Source organism: Erigeron canadensis, chromosome 1 (genome assembly GCF_010389155.1).
Source record: "Erigeron canadensis isolate Cc75 chromosome 1, C_canadensis_v1, whole genome shotgun sequence".
Taxonomy (NCBI): Eukaryota; Viridiplantae; Streptophyta; class Magnoliopsida; order Asterales; family Asteraceae; genus Erigeron; species Erigeron canadensis.
The window spans coordinates 44,968,813-44,993,393 of NC_057761.1; the positions used below are offsets into that span (position 1 = coordinate 44,968,813).

At 32.5% G+C, this 24,581-nt stretch overlaps 2 protein-coding genes across 2 annotated transcripts; both read left to right on the forward strand.

Annotated features, from left to right (window-relative positions):
* The first annotated feature begins 5,255 nt into the window (after positions 1 to 5,255).
* Positions 5,256 to 9,269, forward strand: LOC122593360 (fatty acid oxidation complex subunit alpha-like). Its single transcript, XM_043765758.1, is given in 4 exon segments — positions 5,256 to 5,960; positions 8,452 to 8,649; positions 8,651 to 9,115; positions 9,117 to 9,269. Coding segments are annotated over 4 exon segments (1,449 nt in total). The 3' UTR covers positions 9,198 to 9,269.
* Positions 9,270 to 11,029: 1,760 nt separating this feature from the next.
* LOC122593370 (enoyl-CoA delta isomerase 2, peroxisomal-like) lies at positions 11,030 to 11,761 on the forward strand. The gene has a single exon (XM_043765769.1). The coding sequence runs from the start codon at positions 11,030 to 11,032 to the stop codon at positions 11,759 to 11,761; it is 732 nt and encodes a 243-aa protein (XP_043621704.1).
* Positions 11,762 to 24,581: the final 12,820 nt, after the last annotated feature.

A 24,581-nucleotide genomic window follows, 5' to 3' on the forward strand; every position in this document is an offset into this window, starting at 1 on the left:
GAGTTATGTAGACTATTAGGACTGGGTTCTACAAATGTAATAATAAAGCCACGGCTTTAAGATCGAGTTCATGTGAAGTCGTGGAGAAGTTGCATCGAGATGGTCAATTTCTGGCTACAATTTAATTATAAAGTTGTTCTCGTTTAACACCCTAGATTTCATAATATTCTATTATTGTTGTATTATTATTAAGTGGAATAATGGTAATGAAATTTTAAGTCTTAATTATCTTATTATTATTATATAAAGGATATATTAGGGGTGCTTGGTTTAATTAGGGGAATGAAAATGAGAAAGATAAAGGGAATGCTAAGGAATGCAAAGAGTATTACATTACTATTAATGATGCTTGATTAAATTAGTTTAATGTATAGACATATAAAATATATAGAATTCTATTTAATAAGTGTAAAAATAACTATTTATTTAAAAGTTCTAATTATATTCATATATCGATGTATCATTCATACATAGCATATTTATAACTATAACTATAATAATTAATAATATATATATAAATTAGTATTACTAATTTACTAGTACACCAAACGTGCTGGAATGATATATAAAATGCGTATGTATTTCAAATTATGGCAAATGAATAATATTGTTTTTTTGAAACCATATTAGGTGTAGTTACCACTTTTAGAACGAAAATCACAGCAAAATGGGGGAGTAACAATGTAACATTGTTTATTGGGTAATGATAGTTATTACCCCTAAATTAGTCTATAATGATCCATTACCCATTTCTAGTATTCATTAACCACTTTTTTCCCTAACAAGCACAATTATTCATTATATTATCCATTCCTTACCTCTAAATACCCCCAACCAAGCACCCCCTTAATATATATGGTTATCAATATATAGTACTCCGTAGATGATAGGTTAGCGGACAAAATTTTATTAGTCATAGCATTATAATAGGGAACATCTATACACAACATGGATCAAGGGGTTATAATGAATCTCTGCCAATTCGAATCATCCAATTCAGACAAGAGATGTATGGTGCATGGAATAAGCTTATAAGAGTCCAAAGTTGTGAATTGTGATGAGAAGCATCCTCAATTAAGATCGACTCTTTTTGAGTTTTGGTCCGTTTCTTTGTTGGTCCTTAATTAACATCCATATTGGATCAGCCCAACTGATGAATAGAATTAGAGCCCGTTGAGATTCATCTACTTTAATTTAAAAGTAGGGGGTTCTGACCATGCATTGTTGATTTGTTGGGACCTTAATTTATCGTGTTGATACAATTTCATTAATAATGTACTTGCATCAGACCAATTAAAACCATGGTGACTTTATGTTTGCTAGAAACTTGACATATAAATATTTATTTGTACGACAATATCGAAAACACATCCAAAAGTTCACGGTATCAAATATATATATATATATATATATATATCTTGACCCTTAAATCATAGTTAAATTGATGTCTGAATATTCACGAAGCAATTGATGTACGATGATATTTATGATACACGATGATTTCTACTGTAAAACCTATTATTTTATTTGTTTTACTTTACTCAAAACCATATATATATATATATATATATTGTGCAAGAAAAGCCAAAACTAAATAGGAAAGGAAAACAAAAGGTGAATGTGAAAATTTTCAATATATTAGTTGTAAACCTATAATAAAATAAATTGTCCAAGAATTCAAGAAAAAGCCCTAAACGAGTTGCGACATAGAGAAATCCGAATAGTAAATATATTAATTGAAAATCCAAAAGAAAGAAAAACATAACAATGCAAGAAACAACAAAAATTCTCGAAGAAAAAGGCTCAAACAGAATACGATATGCTGAAATCAAAACAGTAATACGAGTTTATGGATGCCAAAAAAAAAAATTGTCCAAGAACCTAAGAAAAACCCCGATTGGCTGTAGAGAAATCCAAGTCAATATACTAGCTGAAAACTTAAAAACGGAAAAAACAATGCAAGAAAAAAAAATCGAAAGAGAAACACCCATAACGAATACAATTTGGCGAAATCAATACGGTAATACGGGTATGATGAGACCACCTTTAATTTAATGTAGAGTAATTAAAGTATTTACTCTACTTTAACACATCTATAATTTTAAGGTTTTGATAAATGAAGTTCTAAAAGTTTTTGTTAAAATATATTAAATAAGTATACACTGACTATAAAATTTAGAGGATAACTTTTAGTATAAAAGTTAATAAATTTTTTACACACGTTAAGAGTTTTGTAAAACATTTTCCATTATATTATTATCTAACTTATACCACAATATGATTTATATAGATATATATATATAAGAGGGTCATAGTTTCCTTGTTAGTTAATTTATTTATACTAACTTTTGAATGAATTTCAAATTGGTGAATCAAAAACTCTTTCATTAGATCGATGATGTTATATGTTAAAAATGATAATCTATTTTTATCCATCTATACTTTTTTATAAAACAAACTTCTCATCCCCCTCCTTAATTTTAAGAACTTGAAATGATACATGTTTTGGTCAAAAATTACCTAAGATAATCTACGTTGAAAACCTAGATTAATTATGTAACAAAACTTTCGTTTGTGTGGTTGTGTGCTCAAAGATCTTAAAAGGTCAGTATATTGAGGTGTCAAAATAATTGCGAAAATGTAACGCATTTGCTAGATATTGAATAATTACGTAAAATAATGCTTACAAGAATGTTTTTATCAAGATAGAACTGTAAAAGTAAAAATCTACTTGTAAAATCTAATAAATGATCAAATAAAGTGTCAAGATCTTGAATAAAAGACGTTAAAACGTGATAATACTTAAGAATTCGTTTAAAAAAACCATTATAAAAGAATGAAATATGATCAATTAAAGTACTTGAACATAAATAAAAAGATTACTTTGTAAAAATTGATCTATAGTAAGCAAAATGCAAGATATAAGCGATAATCGTAAGAAAAACGTTATTTAAAATATAAATAAAGTAAAATGCATAAAAGGAGTAAGAACACCGTGATTTGTTGACGAGGAAAAACCCTTAATCCTTCTAGATTGCCGGCATAAAAACCCCGGGAGGAAACAATCGTCTCTGCCTTTGTTATTTTATTATTATAAATCGAAGATAATTACAATTCGAGAGCTCAAGTGATTGGTCTAAGTGTTACAATGATGAAATGTGTTAAGTGTGATGTTTACAGAATAAAATAGAGAGAAAGAAGTGTTTTTTCAGTGATAAGTCGAAGTCCTTCAGCCTAGCAATCACTTGTCCCTTTTATAGAGAAAATATATAACTAACTATCCTAAAAATCTGGGATCTTGAGCAGATTTTTGTCTTTGACTTGATTACTTGGTAAATGGACGTTGTGGAGCCATTTCTACACGTTTTCAACCATAAATTCCGACTTTGGGGGCAAGTCTACCGTTTTACCTGTTCCTCTATTGCTAATTCAAAGTAAAATAACGGTCAGATATCTTAGAGCCTCAAGATCTTGAACCACGAAGATCTTGGGACCTGAAGATCTTAGAAGTGAAAATCTGAGGAATAACAATACATTTACCATTTATCTTAATACATCTTTAAATATATTTTATTGACTGTGACTAAAATGCCCTTAAAAAAATTCAACTTGTATCTCTTTCTCACGCAGAAACATATAGCAGAAACCATAATTTAAAATTCGTCCCCCTCCTCCCCCCTTTCATATCCCACACAACAATTTATCACATAACCACACCATCACCGTCACCGTTACCACTATTGTATTGCACGGGTACAAATCTATTATTTTGAAACTAATATAATATGATCTAAGATTTAAAGGACCAGCTGGTAATTTCAATCTGGCCCAACCTGTCATAATGATTACTTTATTTTTAAGTAACATTTTAGAATTTCTCATATATAAAATGAGACTTGTACTTATTTTTAGATTTTTATACCTTATAGTAAAGTAATGCTTTTGAACATTTCATGACTAAAATTGTTATTTCATAAAGTAGGTTAAACCTATCAAATGTAACGTATTTTCTAAAAATATTAGTATGATATTTAATCATTTATTTATTTTTAATTTTTTAAAATTAAAATGGCAACTAAATCATATAAAATCATATTTTGAATCATTAGTTTTCTTTTATTAATTTTAAGTTAATAAGTAAATTGCATTGGCTTGCTTGATTCCTTTTTACAGTAATATTTTAAATTTAGGTCAATATACAACTATCATATTCTACTTCCATAATATAAAATATACAACTGGTGAATATAAAATATATGAAAATGTTATATATGTGGAGTAATATATGGCTTAAAAACTCATAACGATGTATGATACATTTATTATTTTTTTTATTTTTATTTTTTTGAAAAGTGAATTTCGTTCGAGACTTTCGCCCGAAAGCACGACGATTAATAGGGGTAAACTCCGCTCCTCAGACTTGAAACCTGGGTATACCCAAACCAAGCCCTCATAGAAAGACTACCTATGTCTCTAAGTTGGTGGAATGAAGATTCGAATCTGAGACCTAAAAGTTATTAGGGGAACTCCAAACCACTACACCAACTCATCATTGATATGTGACTCATTTTTTAATATTCATTTCATAGATTCGATAAAGAGTTAATAAATTATAGGTGGCTCGATCTGACCAGGCTAACACTGTATTCTCGAGTTTTTATTAAAGGAAAAGAAAAGAGAAGGTTGGATAGGAGAAGAAAGGATAAAAAATTATATTTATAAATTGCATTCTTGAGTTTTATCATTTAAAAGAAAAGAAAGTGAATAAAAGGATTTAATGGCATTCTTGAGTTAAAAAAGAAGGATAAGAAAGGATAAAAATATGTAATATTACATTTATAGCCCCATAGTTATTATAGTTCATATAAAGGTTTGAAGGGTATATTGATAAATTTATAACTTATCCTTCCAAATCATGTCAAATATGGAAGGAAAGTTTTTAGCTTTAAAACCCCTCACTTTTCCTTTCTATCACTTTCCTTTCTTTTAATCAAAACTTAAGAATGCAAAAACATAAGTTTTCGTCTCCTACCCTTTTTTATCCCATGCAACCTAAATGTGCAACAACCTAGGACAATAAAAAATTGGTGTGCATCAAATTTTTCGGAGCAAACAAAAAGTTGTGGGGCATTAGATTTCAATAGGCGCGCATATGTGTATTTAAGAGAATAAGAAAATTGTATATATATAGTTAATAATTACATAGTCCGATCGATCACCTTATTTCATCAATAATCATAATTATATAAAAAGGTATGTGTACCTTGGAGAAGTATGAGAACCTTTTCTACCTAACACTCACCGGTGGTGGTGGCGTTGACGACGAGCATCGGCTCAATCCAACCGTCATTTCTTCCATTCGATCCGCTCTCTCAGACGCCAAGTCCCAAGCCACACCCGGCTCGGTTCTCATAACAATGGCACACGGCAAATACTTTTGTAACGGGTATGATATCAAACCAGACTTACTAGCCCAAGATCCAGTTCTTCACACGTCTTCGATCTTCAACGACTTCAAGCCATTGGCCGCAGACATCGTTTCCCTCCCGATGCCAACCATTGCTATCGTTACTGGTCACGCGGTGGGGTCAGGGCTAACACTCGCTATGTGCCATGACTATGTTTTCATGACACGTGGTCGAGGTGTTTTGTATTTGCCCGAAATCCAGATGGGGATATCATTGCCAAGTTATGGGGTTGAGCTAGTAAAATTAAAAGTGGCAAAGCCGGATTCTCTAAGAGACATATTGTTGGGTGGTGTTAAGGTTAAGGCAGACCAGGCGGTGGCGATGGGTATAGTCGACATGGCGTATGACAACGCAGAGAGCGCGGTTGAAGGCGGAGTTGGCATGGGAAAAGAGTTGGAAAAAAAGAAGTTGGATGGTGAAGTGTATGCGGAAATACGCAAGTCTATGTATCCAGAGTTATGTAGATTGTTGGGTTTAAGTTCCACATATGTGGTAAAGCCACGACTTTAAGAGTTTTAATTATGTTGACTATTTGAAATTATGGTTGATTGCTAAATGTTTTTGACTTTTTGTTATGGCCTTCCAACATCGATCACAAATCAAATCCTTAAATACCCTGTCATCATATGGGTGCTCTTTAAAAAAGAAACCAAAATTTTTTGTGTTTAATTCAATTTGGAGATTAAAATATTACAAACAACTCTTGGATTGGACGATACATTCATACACATTAAAGTTATTGGTTGTCATTTTTACACTTGATTTCTTGCCTTTATTTTCTAAAATTCCATGCTATACTACTATTGAATTGAAAAGTTGATAAAAACTTAAAATAGAACCTGTTACCTGTGCCTGTCATGATCATTCCGAATTTTTTTCCAAATGAGGCATATTTGGCCATAGATTGTAAACAAAGTTTTCGGGTAAAGCCGGTTTCAACTCGCCTCAATCCAGCTGCATTTGCTAAAGTCGGTTTCCACCTACGTTTTTTTTTCCCTTTTCAAGTAATTTTGGGGAAAAATGATCTTTGATAGTTTTCAAGTCAATAGTCAATATAGTCGATAGTCAATACATAAAGAGGAGAGAGGGTATAGAAAAAGATAGTACAAATGTCACGTGTGTATGTGTGAGACAAAGAACATGTGAGTATTCCATAAGTTTTTCACATTAAAATAAATACTTAGATGCATAAGGATTTAAATACTATGAAAATTGCTAATAATTTGATTTTCAGTAACTTTAATATGGAAAAAGTAATATTAGTGTACTTATTTTCGTATTCTTATTAGGAATGGCAAGTGGCGAGTGAAAAACCATAACCTATAAATACTCACCCGTCATGAATAAGTAAAAAAAAAATTTTGATCTTTGCATTGGATAAGAATCGAATCTCTGACCTTTTTCTATATGTCAGAATGCTTATTATTAATTCAAACCATATTGCTTTCATTATTGTAAACATTGAAATAAAAAGATGTAGTATAATTATTTTAAGGGTTAGAAGTTGTGTGTTGTAACTAACTTTATATATTATGAGTGTTATAAGTATGTTAAATGAAAATATTTAATAATAAACAAAAGAAAGAGATAATTGCAAGTTTTTTTAAAAAAGAATTAAGATAGGAGTAAATGTTTTATAAGATGATATATAATATTAGACGTGGGAAAAAAAACTGGTTCCAAAAAAACCTATCTGGATTATCCAAGAACCGCACGATTGGATCAGAACCGTCGGTTCGGGATCGGTTCGACTTTTGGATCCAAAAATCGGTTCTTTACCGGTTCCGAACTGAAAAAACCCGGGAAAAACATGGTCAAATGTTGACCAAGACTATTTCTGAACCGGTTCCAGTAAACGTTGACTGGAATCAATTCCGGTTTCGAACCGGTTCCAAATCCAATGCCCACCTCTATATAATATAATTTTTGGTCCTTAAACATGTAACATCCATATACAAAAATATGTTGGATCAGCCCAACTGATGCATTGGACTTACCCATTAAGATTCATGTAGTCTTATATATACTACAATCGTTAAATATTTGTGGGCTTGTGGCAAGCTTATAGTCCCCTAAAAGCTGGTTCTAATCTCCTAGACTCTTAGTCCGAATTATTAATTAGGTCATGCCACATTTTAATGGGAAAATCTTGTTTGGTCCAACAAGTAAGTAGCCTTTAATTTGTTTTCCTCGTTGAAACAACTAATGATATTCTTCATATGGTTAAACCAAAAAGATATAAAAATAAAAAAGTAACACTTTATATTTGATGGTCAACTTATCAAAAATACTCTTGGTTAGTTTTACTCAAATGTTCGATTATTAGGAATGATAAACATTGAAATTTTTATCTCTGGATCAACCTTTTTGAAAAGACATATAAGACCTAATATTGCCCAAAAATAAATAACATCCTAAATGTCTACAACTCTATTATTGACTACTATCTGTTATAAACTTATTTTTTAGCTGTTATACAAATGAAGACAACAATTAATCGGTTAGTTTAATTACAACTTCTGTGTTGTGTATATATACAGGGGAGGCCTAGAGGGTGTGCAAACCCAATTCCCAGGGCATAAATTTTGATGGGTCATAAATTTTTGAATTTTTTAAATATATATTATATATAAAATGTATAATATGTTAAAAGATGTGCTATCGAGAACGAAATCTTAGAGAAAATAAATTGTAAAAAACTAATTAACCAATTTGCTATAAAAAAAATACTAGGAGAGCTTCACGGATTATCGGGTAGATAAGTAATTACCATGGTATGTAATTCTAAAATTATGATCTTATTATGAATATATAATTCTTTGTTATAATACTAGTTATCGTTTATAAAAAAAAGTTATTTATATATTTGAATTCAGTTAAAGTTAGGGCATAATTTTCTTTACTCGGCCAGGGTGTTAAAATTATATATATATATCCAACTACTTGATCTTCTAAGGGACATTTCAGCAAACAAGTTAATTAGTTAAAAGGGCGGAGTTTGGAAAAGCGTGGAAACCTTTTCTTCCTAACAATAACCGGCCGTGATGATGAGCACCGTCTCAACTCAACCACCATCTCCTCTATCCGATCAGCTCTCTCTGACGCCAAGTCCCGTTCCACTCCAGGCTCCGTCCTCATCACCGTCACGCAAGGAAAATACTTTTCTAACGGCCTTGACCTCAACCCATCCGGCCGATTTCTCATCTCAAAAATCATCATCAAATAATAAAGTCCTCACCTTGATTGCCATGTACAAGCTTTTGGTTTCGGACTTAATATCCTTTCCTATGCCGACAATCGCGGTAGTTACTGGCCACGCGGGACTAGGGCTCGCGATATCACACGACTATGTGTTAATGACACGTGATCATCGATGTATTTTGTATATGATCAGTGAAATTGACATGGGGGTGACATTGCCAGACTATGGAGTTGAGATGATACGATCCAAGGTGACTGATCCAAATTCGCGACGTGATCTTTTGCTGCGTGGAGTGAAGGTAAAGGCGGACGAGGCAGTGGCGACGGGGGTCGTGAACATGGCTTATGACAGCCCAGACAGTGCGATGAAGGGTGCGGTGTGCATGGGGGAAGAGTTAGCCAAGAGGAAGTTTAATGGTAGCAATTATGCACTACTGATACGTAAGTACGTCTTTATATCCCGAGTTATGTTCAACACTCGGGCTGGAATATTGCAAGAATAATTCCGTAACAAAGCCACGGCTTTGAACTAGTTAATTTACATAAATTAATTAGTAGGCGCGGAATTTTATATATATATATATATATATTTCTCAATATAATAACACATTTAGCATGTCTAGCTAGAGTTTAAACTTTTCATGTACCTCTAATTAAGCAGTTATTTGAAGTTATAAGAGTATTAAATTACTTTGATCGTTAAATAGATGAATACTATCTATCTATCTATCTAAATTGGAGTCGATTGTTTAATCTTTCATGTATGTGCCAAACCGGCAAACCATTCTTTCCTTTAATTCTGGCTTTCGGTTTTTGGCTGGGAATCTGCAGAGGCAGGGTTCTATCATCCAGTCTGTATATCTTTTTTTGTATATTTCTGCAATTCTTCCACACTAGCTTTCAGTGGGTTTTAAAATGAGAAAATGTACATATTCAAGGTTACAAGTCTAGGGTGTACATTGGGCAAAATTTAGACATGCAGTACCTAGCTATATATATATCACCTAACAATATATATTAGCTAGATAGGGCCGTGCCGGGCCGAAATTGAGCAAATTTTTAAGCCGCCAATCTACCCTAATTAAGTTATTATTTCAGTAGTCGTGTAGACACTAGTACGTGCTGCTCCACATATTCAAACAGAGACTTTAGGAGCATTAATTAGTTGGTGTTTGGGTAAATGGTAATCCAATGGTGACTTTTTGGGTCAAATGGAAGCCACTCTTGTTGTTTGAAAATTGAAATTATTTCATGGCGCCTTATGTGAATGACATGAATTACTAGTGTTGTCTAAGGGATTTATCACTGTATCAGTCGTACGTGGTTAAACCATATATCTCTAATATTTGATTGAAATTTATAAAAATTCTCCAAAAAGAATTTAAGAAATATTCTAGCTTTAGTTGTTCACTTTCACACACACACACAAAAATTTCTAACGTATATTAGAGTAGGTATGGTATGTACAAAGTCTAACCAAGTATTTCTAATCTATACCCATATATTTCCCTCACTATCTTCAAAATATTTTACCTAACAGAATTCAAAGTTGAACTCAAAACATATGACTAGGGATGAGCAACAAAGGCCAAGTCCCAATCTATGACCGATACCGAATTTCAAACAGGACATGTGTTTATTTTTCAAAGTTAATGGGAATGACACCAGTGGAATATCCCGTTTCAACGGGAAATCTCGGTACCAGTTCAAATGGGAACAGAACCAATGTCAAGCTTTAAAGATTTTTGGGACTGATATCATATCAAAACGGGACCGGAAAAGGACATTACTACTATATCTTCTTGATGGTGTTAGAAAGTATTTGTAGTGTTGTACGTTTTTTTTTTCTTTGTAAGTAAGCGGGTATTCAGGCCCAATCCTAATTTAAAAAGTACGATTGTCCCAAACTTGAATTTGGATCCCACATAATTAATTAGCCCATTAGGTGTATTGAAGTTGTATAAATCAGTTTAAATGCAAACTGGGCTCGATCCCTTAAAAACAACCAAAGACTAACATGTGTAACAATCAGCCTTGGTCCATGTGAATTTGTCTTCGCCTATTTCATCTATTTATACGTTATACCATTAATTAAAATTTAAAAACACAAGCATTGTTTTTCTTTCACCAGCAAATTTCAAATTAGGAATGTAAATATAAAACTATTTAATCCAAGTTGAAAAGAATTACTCTAAAAAATGTTTGTAACAAAATTTCATAATCAACAGCCTTAGTATTTATCAATTTTGGTTGGGGTTTGATGGCCTAATATTTCCCACGGTTTACATATATATGTATTTATGTAGATAGTATATTTCTATATACAAACTCTAACTCGGTATCAAGTATAGGAACCCAAGATGTGTACATTAGAAAAGCGCGGCGACATCTTCATCCTAACAATCACAGGGGACGATGACCATCGCCTTAATCCCACCCTCATATCCTCCATCCGTTCATCTCTCTCCAACGTCAAGTCCCAGTGTACGGTTCCTGGCTCTGCCATCATCACCATTGCCGAGGGAAAATACTTTTCCAACGGGTTTGACCTCAACTGGGCCAAAACCGCTTCAAGTGATGATTCCCCTTCCAAATCCATTGATCATCTCCTTCACATGGTCAATCTCTTCAAACAGCTCGTAGCCGATTTAGTCTCCTTTCCCATGCCAACAATTGCTGCCATTACAGGCCATGCAGCCGCAGCAGGGCTGATCCTCGCAATGAGCCATGATTATGTCTTGATGAGACGTGATCGTGGTATACTGTATATGCCAGAGATTGACATTGGTATGACGTTGCCTGACTATTTCATTGCAATGATGAGATCAAAGGTGGGAAAACCAGAAGCCCGGAGAGATTTATTGTTGCGAGGGGTGAAGGTGAAGGCGGACGAGGCCAAGACGATGGGGTTGGTCGATTCTGTGCATGAGAGTGTCGTCGAGGCTGCTGTGTGTATTGGAGCAGAATTAGCGAATAGGAAATGGGATGGTCAAGTATACGCGGAGATACGGAAATCTTTGCATCCAGAGTTATGCAATGTGCTAAATTTGACTTCCAAGGACTATATATGTTGCAAAGCCACGGTTGAATAATTGAAGTAGTTGTTTTCAAATCTTTGTGATTCTATATGCTACTTTTACTTAAAATGGAAAAATTGTCAATATCAAGTTATTGCACCTAAGGGAAATTAATCAAAACCACGTAGTTTTGGGATTACTTTTACATAAAATAGCCCGAAATCTTAATTTATAATAATGTATATATATTGATATTCATATAAATATATAAGATCCACGGATAAAGAGATTGACAAAATATAAAACTCCCAAAAATCATGTACTTCAGCTAAGTTCTTCCGACTAGATTAACATATGATTATTTTGGTGTTCTTTTATATTCTCTCTTTTATAGATATCATACTTACACTTCATATTGTGGAAGAGACCATTTTTCTTTAAGAACCGTACAATTTTTAAAATTATGTATTGGATCAGATATTTATATTTAATCATTTACATGTAAAATATCATAAAAATATATGTTGCAGAAAGTTTTTTTTTTCAAAACCTTATATATAGCCGTTTGTTCATATGTGAATTAAAACGTGAATAAATTCATTCACAAGTTCACAGAAGTTTATCTTAAAGATTTCTTTAAAATATTTCTTCTACAATATACATTTTATATCATTTCACATGTAAATGTATAAAAAAACATGTAATTTAATTTAAGAATTTTCATAATTTTTGCAAAAAAATAATTAATTCTCGTTTATATAAACGAGACGAAGCTGGAGTAATATGGTGGAACACCTTACAAGATACTAATAAAAAAACAAGAAAAGTTGAATGCATGTAAACAAAACCGACAAAGTAAATATTATATTATATTACATATTTTCCTTTATTAAGATAAAAGATGTGAATAGTAATATGCATCTTGTAAAGCATAATGTACAATCATTTGAAGCATGATTTCATAAAACTTTCAAGTCTGAATATATAAATAATTCAACAAATTTAGAGCATGTGTTAATAAAAAGGTTGATTAAGATCTATGTGATTTGACTTCAAGGTCTTGAGATCCTTTGCCCCATCTATTTCATTTGGTTGTTTTTTTTTTTCTTTTTCTAAATTCTTATCACCTTAAATTTATTGCTCAAAACGTTTTTACATTTTGACTTTTTGGAATTGAGAATGTAACATACAAAGAATATCAACATGGCTGGAGCTATCTCCTAAGTTGCATAATTATATCCCATTTAGTTAGTCATTCTAACACAATGGAGCTATATATTTTATAGTTTTGGTTTGCAATGACGGGTGAAAAGCTACACATACGTTACATTGATGCAAAGATGGATCAAGAACCCAACAAATTAAGGCACACGCTTTTAGGAACCACCGCCGCCCATCGGGCGCAGTGAACCACCTAGTATATACTATAACAGTACACGTGCGATGCGGTGATAGTGGAGGTGGCGGCAATGTAATGGTGGCGGCGGCAGGTGGCTGTGGTGCGCAGTAGTGGTGGTAGCGGCGGCGACGATTGGTAATGGTGGTGGTGATGATAGCGGTAACGGTGTAGATTACCGAAGTAATGTGGTTTAGGTGTATTGTTTAGCATGTATACATTATTGAAAAGTGGAACTTTATTTGCTTTATAATAGAATATAGATATAGATAATAACATAACGAACCAAGTTTATTAAAGAGCAAACTAGTCAAGTTTACATAATTTAGCGAATCATGATTTTGTCAAAACAACCACAACCAACCCTTTTATGTACTTTGAATTGTTTGCTGGGGACTATCATATCCTCTATTTTCCGATGTGTTGGGATAACTGTTGTATACATAGTTGAGTTGGTACAACAACCACATCCAACATTTTTCGTCCTTTAATTGTGGTTCCTTTGTATCTTTTCTCCATTCTTTTTTTCGTTCATAATCTCTTTTTTGAAGAACATTGTTCTTATCATATCGAGGATAAGAAAAACATAACTTAATTCATTGGCTAGTGGAAATTCGTTGGACTCTCACCAATTTTGGTGGGAATCTTTCTTTTTTCCCTTTATGGAATCCAAATAGTTATACTACTAATTACGACAAGTATCAATTTATAACTTTGACTGGCTTTTTACTTTTCAAACAACTAATGACTTATTATAACAATTTAAAGGTACGAACATAATATTCGCGCGCTGCGGCATTTTGTTTCAGGAGTGACAATTTGTCATAAAAATAGATACGACAATTTAGTGTTGTAGTGTGTGGAGGGCCATTTTAAAAACTATAAATATACTGAAAAGAGCTTTTTGAGAAAAAACTATACTTAACTTTTAAGACATACCATAAATAAAAATCTAAAATGCTTTATAAGAAAGTCTAGATATAGATTTGATACCTTACCGATCATGAAAATAGCAGTATAACCACGCTATTCAACCGATCTCAACTTTTCAATTTAATTTGGTGCATCTTTAATAGCATGTCTCATCTCATGTATTTGCTCTTCAAAATCGTTAGTTATTTGTGTCAAATTTGTGATAATGTTATGTTTGATCGATTAATTAGCTAGGTTGAGATATCCATTTTTAATGATTTCAAAAATTGTAGAGGATCATTAATTTGTTTCTGCATTCACTTTTTTGGCTTGTAATTTGATATACCAAAACGTAAAATTATTAATTATAGTGATGATCGAGCGATCAATGAGAATAATAGTTCATCTTACAGCAACTACCTTAATAGCGCAGTGGCATCCTTGTGTTGCAATGAAGGTTTGGGCCCTGGGAGACCAGGGTTCGAATCCGAGCAATCAAAGGTTTTTTCCCAATTTAGCGTCGTGCTTTCTGTAACGGTTAAATTGGTGTGGTTTTCCCTACCCTGTGGTTCCCTGACTCGTGGATCGGTCGCTAGTGACTGTCTGCCCAATTGGATGTAATGGCTAGCCATCCCGTGACACGAATGTTAAAAAAAAAAAAGTCTATCTTACAGAGAGATTTGGTCAATAAGTATAATTGAGCACTTGTTTGAATTAGTTTATTGAAAGATAATATAAGAAGAACATCATAATCTTTGAACAATTAGTGAAGACCGAATTGTTAACAAGATTCTTCTACCATATCATGTTTCATATATGTTTTGTGGTGTAATGCATTTTATTATGTCGTCTTATCTGAGGTGGAGCCACCTTATGTCGCGTACTTTGAGTAGTATATAAGCTAATGTATAATAAGTATTATTTGATTTTGTGTATATAACTCTTTTGTAATTGTGATTGTAATTAAACATTAATTAGAGATGTAAATTATGTTGGTTTCCTATATGCGTACTTTCATATATAACACTTGTTAAATTTTTTAGTTTAAAAGTTATGAAACGTTTGTGATCTCAACTTAGTGAAGAACAAACATCTTGTGTTATGAGGTGTTATGCGTCCATTTGGGCTAATCTAGCTAGAAACACCGGAATATATATTTGTTACAATAGATTCAATTCTCCTAGAAAAGACCTCCTAACAACAGTAAAACACTAGGTATGGCTTCATAGCACGTCAAATGTCACATTAACGACATATCATTGTTTTGTCCATAACTACAAAGCCAAAAACTTGATAAACTAGTCGTCATTCATAAATCATAAGTTTATTGAAACCTTTAATTAAGGGGTCTAGAGAACGTACTCGAACTTTTAGTTTCATCATTGGTTTCTGTCAAAAACTTATATTAATTAACCCAATTGCTTTTGTTCAAATTGAATTGCCATCAAGAATAGAACTTGTCGATCATTTTCAAATTTAATTAATTACGAGTAACTCCATAAGAAAAGAAACAAGTGTTGGAACTTGTAAGAGAAAAAGAAAAAACTTGATACGTTAATAAATAGTACGGATGATACATATAGACTGGTTTTGTTTGGAAAATTTTTCCATTAACTTGACTTTGTGTTCCAAATTAAGTTTGCTGGATGTTCATATACTTTCGTATGGAAGCATGTGGGGTTGAGTGTGAGGTTTGTTACAAAAACACTTCTAAAATATAGATATCATCTCATGATGCAATAGTTGAATCACATGGTGACACGTGGGGTAGATTTGACCAACAAGATCCGTCAGATTTAATCTAATCTAATAATAGCAGTCAAAGATTTATCGAATACGATTCCTAGTCATACATATATGTTCCTTTCGGCTCTCTTCTTTTCCCCGGCTCGACCTTTTTTTCTTGTTCAAAAGTTACACTTTTCAAGCAATTTTTGTTTTATAATCACTTTCAAGTGCTCTAGTAGTCTAGTTACATGAATTCTTAATTTTCACAACAAAATTTAAATCAAACTTTATTTAGAATTTTTTTAAGATGGCAATGAAAATAGTTAGAAAACGGTTTGTATGCATCTATATTCCAAAAAAAAAAAAAACCTGAATAAACCAAACGAGAAAAACTATATCCGTGTGCGTTATATATAGAGGTGTCAAAACCAGTTAACCGGTTTCAGTTATTTAATTTAATAACCGTAATCGGTTTTTTTTTTTTAAATTAGCCGGTTCCGGTTAACCGGTACCGGTTAATAACTGGTTAATCCATGAAAAATATGAAACTGATGGAACCGATTTCGGTTTATAAAAACCGGTTAACCGAAATGGTTAACCTATTCCAGTTAACCGATATTCTTGAACAAACAGAAACTTGCAGTAGCTTTTGGCTATGTTAAACCTGCAGATTTTTCATAGCATATTCAAGAGAAACTAATAAAACTATGCTAAACCCTTCTACGTTTCTGCAGGTTAAACAGAAACAGAAACTTGCAGTAGCTTTTGGCTATGTTAAACAGAAACATAAACTTGCAGAGTTGCAGTAGCTTTTTGGCTATGTTAAACCACACATAAAACTAGCATATTCCAAAACTAATTAAGCAAAACAGAACAGAACAGAAGTACAGAACCAAACAGAACCAGAAAACAGAACAGAAACCGAAACATTAAGCAGAACCAGAAACTAATAGAACAGAACAGAACCACAACATTAAGCAAAACAGAACAGAACAGAACTAATTAAGCAAAACAGAACAGAACAGAAGTACAGAACCAAACAGAACAGAACACAAACAGAACCACAACATTAAGCAGAACCAGAAAATTAAGCAGAAACCGAAACAGAACAGAACAGATCAACAGAACTGAACAGAACAGAAAACAGGAACAGTTTTAGTAGCATCAGTTTTAGCAGCAACACAAACAGCAACAGGAGCAGCATCAGCTGCATCACAAACGAAAACCAACTCAAAATAGAAACAGAAAACAGATGCGTAATATCCAAAAGAGAAACAGAAAACAGAAAACATCTAAAGTATAAACTAAATAGCAAAACAAAACTTACTCGTCAAGTTCATCGTCAGAAAGTGGAGTGGCCTTTCCTTGTGATACTTCATAGAGATGTATGGGTTCTTCTATGGCAAGTTGATCTTCAAGACTAGTCACATCTTGTATACGTTCAGCGGCGTCCAAGTAGTCTTTCAAGCAAATGCACGTTTCAAGAGAAGTTGGAGTGAGCCTTGTTCTTCTAACTGATAAAACCCTTCCACTAAGAGAAAAAACCGACTCCGAAGCTACCGTGGAAGCTTGGACACTTAATAAATCACGTGCCATGGCAGCTAGAACGGGAAAGTGGGCTTCCTTTTCTTTCCACCAAGCCAAAATATCAAAGTTTGAAAATTCTTCAGGAAGCATTGTTGCCAAAAAGTCGGTTCCTATATATCTTCCGAGCTCACTACTTGGGGTGCTACCCCGAGACCGCTTACTACTAACATTTCTCAAAGTGTTATACATATTTAGCTTGGGGTTCGCCCGTGAGCTTGACAACTCCGAAGCCATTTGTTGGCGTATGTTTGATGTTGAACCATATTTAACCAAATACACATCAAACATATCTTCTAAACATTTTTTAAAATGTTTAATTGCATTATCCGAGAAATTGGGGTCATTATCGTTCAAATCCAAATCGAAACATATGTTTTCTATTAACAACTCCACACCCGCAACATTTAAACATGGGTTTAATGCGGCGGCACAAGTAATTACGGGCGGCATTTCTTCAAAATATTTTTTAAACTTCGCTTTCATTGGAGCTATCATTGTTTCATAAACGTTACCCCCAAATTGAAAGTCATTTATCTTTCCACACATCAAATATAGTTGTTTTAGTACCAAACTACTAGTGGGATAATAAACTCCGAACAAAATAGTGGTTGAAGTTTTAAAAACTTCAAGTAACTCGGTTAATTTTACAATACTATCCCAACCCACAGTAGGAAATTGAGGTGCCAAATCTTTTGAAACAAGACCGTCATGGAACAATTCTAAAGTAGGTCTTTGTTGGATAGCACTATCAAACATTTTCCAAGTAGAATTCCACCTAGTCGGTACATCCCAATTAGGACCAAGACACGGTTTATTTAAGTCTTTGCATAATTTCTCATACTCATTACGTCTTCTTTTAGAACTTGAAAAAACATCTTGTAACATTTCTTTAAAAACATCTTTTACCTTCTTAATCGCGGGAACTTCTAGTCCATGTTGCACAACCAAATTAATGATGTGTGCAACACATCTACTATGAAAAAACACATCCTTACAGATAGGTTCATACTTTATCTTCAACTTTTGAACCGCACTAGTATTATTTGAAGCATTATCAAAAGAAATTGACAAAATCTTTTTTTCCAACTTATAAGTTTGTATCACTTCATCTAAAATTTCAAATAACGCATCTCCGGTATGTGGATATCCAAACATCTCAAACGCAATTGTGCTTTTCATCAATTGCCAAGTCTTTGGATCGACCCAATGTGCTGTAACACAAAGGTACGATTCCCGTAAACCATGGGGGGCGGACCAAACATCAGTGGTTAAATTAACACCGGTTTGTAAGTTTTCAAAACACAAAATTAACTGTTCCTTAGCTTCTTTCCACATGTTTATACAATGCTTTCTAAGGGTATTACGACTTACATGAGTATAAGAAGCTTGAAGCGTGTCACGAATCAACGAAGTCAACCGTTGGTTGTCAAAGTGATTGAATGACAAACCCTGTTGAATAACAAACTGAGCCATCCTCTTACGAACCTTTTCCACACTATAACTAAAAATACCCCCCTCTTTCGATATCTGTGATTGACCGGGTTTTGCAGTGCCTTTCAATACCTTGCAATGGTCCTTAATATGGGTATTTAAAATAGAATTGGCACCTGCAGCCAAAAAAGTTTTACAATGTTTGCATCTGGCCTTCTGCTTTCCATTCGACAACTCGCATAAATCAAAATTTACCCATGTTTCTTGTTTCCTTGTGGTTGCTAGGATATTCACCACAGTTAATTCACTCGTTGTGGCAGCACCAAACTCACTAGAATCGTGAGCACTAGTGGTAGCCATGTGTATTGTAAAATAAGAGTTTATAATTTGTGGGTTTGTTTGTTAGGTTTAATTATTTGATCGACTGATTATTGAAAGAAACCAAGAATTGGGGATTGCTCGATCGATTGATTGGTTTTTTATATGATTATCGACTGATTGGTTTTTAATCGATCGATTGATGATGAAGTGATGATTGATTGGGGATTCGATCGATTGGTTTTTTATATGATTGGGGATTCGATCGATTGGGGATTCGATTGATTGGGGATTTGATTTGTTAGGGTTTGTATACTGATCGATCGGTGGGAGTGTGGGACTGAGAGCCTGGTTATTGATTTTGAAATATAAATTATATTGTGTACCCCATAACCGGTTAACCGGTTTAATCCCAAAAAATTAATCGGTTTGTGGTTAACCGATTATTAATCGGTTAATGATTTCGAAAATCCTAATCGACTAATAACTGGCGGTTTTTAAAAACCTATAATCGATTAGTATGATATCGGTTACTAACCGGTTACGGTTATAGGTTAATTTTCGAATCGGTTCGGTTAACCGGTTTTTCCGTGCACCTCTAGTTATATATATATATATATATATGATGAATAAACATTATAATTGAAATTTACGATTCATAACTCGACGGACCCATGTTATCACTTCACAATCAAATAAGAACAGTCTTAAAATAAGAACCGGTGAGAACACTTAAAAACTACATTTTGATGCATTAGAAGTCCACAAAACTAATATAGTGTATAAGTAATTATCATTATTTAAGTGTTTTACAACACATTGGCCTGTCAAAATCGAGAAAATCATGTTTTTGGTTTTGTGCATACATCTTGGATGCATGTTCATTAAAATGATGCATCCAACAAAAAACATGATTTTTTCGATTTTGACGGATCAATGTGTTGTTGAACACTTAGATAATGATAATTAGTTATGCACTATGTAGTTTTATGGAGTTTTAATGCATCAAAATGATCTTTTTAAATGTTCTCACCGTTCTTATTTTAAAAGTGTTCTCACCGGAGTGTTACCCATCACTTCAATTTACATATGTAGTACAAAATGATTATTTTAAAATAATTTATAATGACATTCTAATCTACTTAGTACTTCAATTTTATAATATCAACAAGGGGAGCGTTCTTAATAACAAAACCCAATTAGAATTTAATTTAATAAAATTGTTAAGGAGATTGAAATATGTTGGGGAAATTCGAGATAACAAACAAAATAACTGGATATAATCAATCTTTGAAGGCATGTGATTGCTTTTAGATTGAATCAATTTGGCAGTTCACCCAAACTATTTAATCGGATACATACAAAGATTAAGAATTTTCTTTGTGGATATGTTTGAGAGAAAAAGAACCAGAGTAAGAAAAAGAGAAGAAAAAGAATGATCAGATTATACTATTACGGGATGTTAATTAGGCCCAATAACTGTCTTTTAGGCAGTTAATTATCATGTTTCGAATTTGGTAAATTTAGTCCCTCGAATTTTGAAAATAAAATTTTTGGAAGGAGTTTTACCATAACAATTCAATGGAAATAAAAAATTTCCAGCCAGGGGCTCTGCCCCTTGGACCCTGCTCTCAGGGGCGCTGCCCCCGGACCCCCATACCTCCCCTAAGGTCATAATAAATTCAAATAGGCGTGCACTCCGCACATCCAATCTTATATGATGTATTATTATGACGTTACTAATCAAACAAGTTAACCCCAATTAAACTAAAATATCCAACAAAATATGATGCATACACATCCTGCATACGATTCATTCTGCTTCTAACAACATACGAATAAACATGGGTACAATTTGAAGGAATATATGTAACAATTTAATACAAATGAAGTTTTATTTGTTCAGGTTAATTATATATTTAAGAAATATAAATTTTTAAATAAGATGTATAGATATTTCCATAATTATTTCCTAGTCAGTAGCCATCGTGTACGCATACAAAGGTTCGAGCATAAAACCATTAGTAACCTTACCGCTAGAGTAGTACCTTGATGTTGTCTTTTGTTTTGATTTTATACATTAATTTGAAAAATCATAAAATCAAGGGAAATAAAATAGTGTAGTGTCGTAATTGAAAAAATTAATGATATCGAAGATTATTGTCATTATTGTTGGACAAATACATCCCATCCATTTAACCAAAGTACGATAATACAGTAATACATATATAAACACTTTTACATCAAAGAAAGTGAAGTCTTGATGAACGAAGTAAATGATTTGTTAATATCAAAACTTTATAAAAAAAAAGCCGAGCCGCACATCATAACATGGCTTTCATCCTTTTGACTGTATGTCAACGTGCCAACCACATGCCATCCCTTTTATTATATATACACATCACCCACACAACCAAAACAATAACAAAAAACATACTCTAAACTACATATAACTATGGCCGATAAATCATCAACCAAAAACCGGAAACCGAGTCGCCTACAGCGGAGAGCACCGGCGTCGATACAGATAAGTCCGGTCTCAAGTTGGAACGTGGCGATTCCTTTGTTGTCACCTGTTGAAAATACGAACCGTATGGTCACTTGTAGTAGTGGTAGTAGTACAAGAGAGGATTCAAGAAGAGTCGCGTCTGCAGCGGAAAAGCAGCCGATGGAGTATAAGAAGTGGAAGCATCCTGCTGATCCCTTTTATTATGAGCCAGCACCTCCTTTTGTATGTACAGATAGATAAACAGGATTTTGATATTACCTATATATATATACTAGTAATAGTTTATAAAATTCATAACTACGTACTGTTATATATGTTGATTTATATATATATAAATTATGTTTAGGGTTTGAAAGGAAATAGATTGGATCCTTATGTGTCAATCATGTTACTTAACTTTAACGAGCCATTTGTGTTTGCATAGCTAGTGGCGGAGCTATATAGGGTCAATACTTTTGTTAAGGATGGTCTCATAATGTCTATAAAACTCAATATTTATAGTATTATATATATATATATATATACTATAAGACAGTTAGAACTAATGACTTATTAACCAATCAAATAGTTTAATTTCATCAAATTGACTCTCGCTTATGTCATCATTTAAATTAACTATAAATTAAAAATACTACTCGTAATAATCATTATCCAAATATATTATTATATTAATATCTATATTAATATGTAAAAAAAGTCTCATTAATTTACACTATCAATTTACACTTTTTAACCCTTAATACTTACTTTATATTTATTTTTAGCCATAACTTGAGGGAATTTTTTAAAATTTTCAATTATTTATTTAATTAAACAAGTTTCAACGTATGAATTCGAAATATTGTTTACAAAATTTTTTTCAAACCTAATGACTTATTAGCAAATATTTGATTAGATTTTTATAAATTTTAAATATTAATATTTAATATAAACACAATTTGAACTTTGGGTACATATTTCAAACATAATAACAGATGACGATATACAACATCTTTATTCTAAACACAACAGGAATCACAGTACATGGGACGATCACAGAAGAAATCACAATTTACAACAGAAGGTTACTTGAATACTAAATCCAAATCAATATGAACTCCATTCAAGATTCATTTTATCTCTCAATAAAAAAGATACATACTTTTCTCCTTTTTTATATATTAGTTTTGCGTATTAATGATTGAAGTTACAATTGTCATTCAAATCAAGAGTTCTAACTGTTATCAAAGAATATGAAAACAATCATAATTGTTATCTAATTATCATAGGACAGGTGATTGAAAATAAACCTATGCGTGTTATGAGTTCGCATCATGATCAAGTACATATACTTGAATGTCAAGTACAAGATCACAAGTATGTTTATATTTTAATTATTAACTATCTTTTATAATAATATCACATTATGAGTATAACTGGTTTCAAAAACTTCTATTAGAGAGAAATTATTATAGCATTTACCTTGTGGAATGACTACGACAAACAATTCCATCAATATGTCTCAGCTAATTATGACAGTAACGAATCTGTGATTATTGTACTACAACTTGCAAAGTATAACACTTAGAACCGTATATCTTCAAAATTATAAGCTTTTATAACTTAAATGTATGAAGATCCAATATTGATAATATCGTAAACCCGTGTCCAGTGTTGGACACGGGTCTAAAATCTAGTATATATACTAAAAATCTATATGAATGTACAAGTACTTTATGCGTGGAATATACAAGCTTTTAAAGCACATTAATTTTAACCATATTTCGATTTTATCCCTTAACTTTAATTAAATTCAGTTTTAACCTCCTAAAATTTCTATTTTTTTAACTTTTACCCCACATAAAAGTTTTCGCTCTCATTTTCGTGACACTAAACTTTTAGGTTCTCATGTTTTAATCAAATAACTTTCACACAGTTACCGTTTTACTTATAAACATTTGGTCTTTGATTATTTTCATTTGTCTTTTTATACATACAGCGTTTCCATTATACAATAACTTTTATCATCGTTAAGTCTTACGTTCATGTTACATTTAAAACATTAATATACTTATTGTTTATGTTTTTATACATCTTAATATTCTTTTACATTACTTTTATTGTATTGAGAAACGCCCGAGAAATTTGTTTTTTTTTAAAAAAAAAAACATTTATTACCTATTAATTTTCATAATAATAAGGTAAACGACCATTTACTTAAGGTGTATAATATTCTGCCATAAACATCACCTTTAAGTAATATATAAAAACGTGTAAAAACAGACTATGATCATTAATGACTCGTTAATTACCACCAGCAGAAGAGTATGTTCTATACGTAAACTCGAGAAGATAGTTTTAATCTGAAACCCATAAAATGACCACTTGATCGACTTTGGTAAGAAACAATTTTCTTTCAAACCTTCTGGTAGTTTAGACAAGAACAAGCATGAAAAATATATGAAGCTAACTAATAAACGCCACTTTCATATTATGACCAAAAGCTGGAACATAACCTCGACAAAAGGCATCATGTGGTTTATGATATAGACCACCAAGGGAAACTCTTTTAAAATAACTGCTATTTTGTGATGTACATTAAGAATATAGCTTGACAAAAACCATCAGGTAGCTTTTTAACATAAATCTCCAATTGTAACTATATGAGACCAACGGATAAACTAAGGGAAACTCTTTTAAAATAACTGCTATTTTGTGATGTACATTAAGAATATAGCTTGACAAAAACCATCAGGTAGCTTTTTAACATAAATCTCCAATTGTAACTATATGAGACCAACGGATAAACTGACTTCTGTTTAAATGACCTGAAGCTATATAAATTTGGACAAGACCATCAGGTAGTTTAATTTGAACTCGCAATGAAAACGGCCCCAAGCTGCCTAAATGTCTGCTTCTCATTTTATGACCACAAACTGAAGTAGAACCTAGACGAAAGCATCAGGTGGTTTTCTTTTGACATGGGTCACCAAGGGAAACTATACAGAACCTATATATACAGCTCGTATTTATGA

Coding starts and splice junctions, on each gene's coding strand:
- LOC122593370 (XM_043765769.1), top strand. CDS start 11,030: ATGTGTACATTAGAAAAGCGCGGCGACATCTTCATCCTAACAATCACA.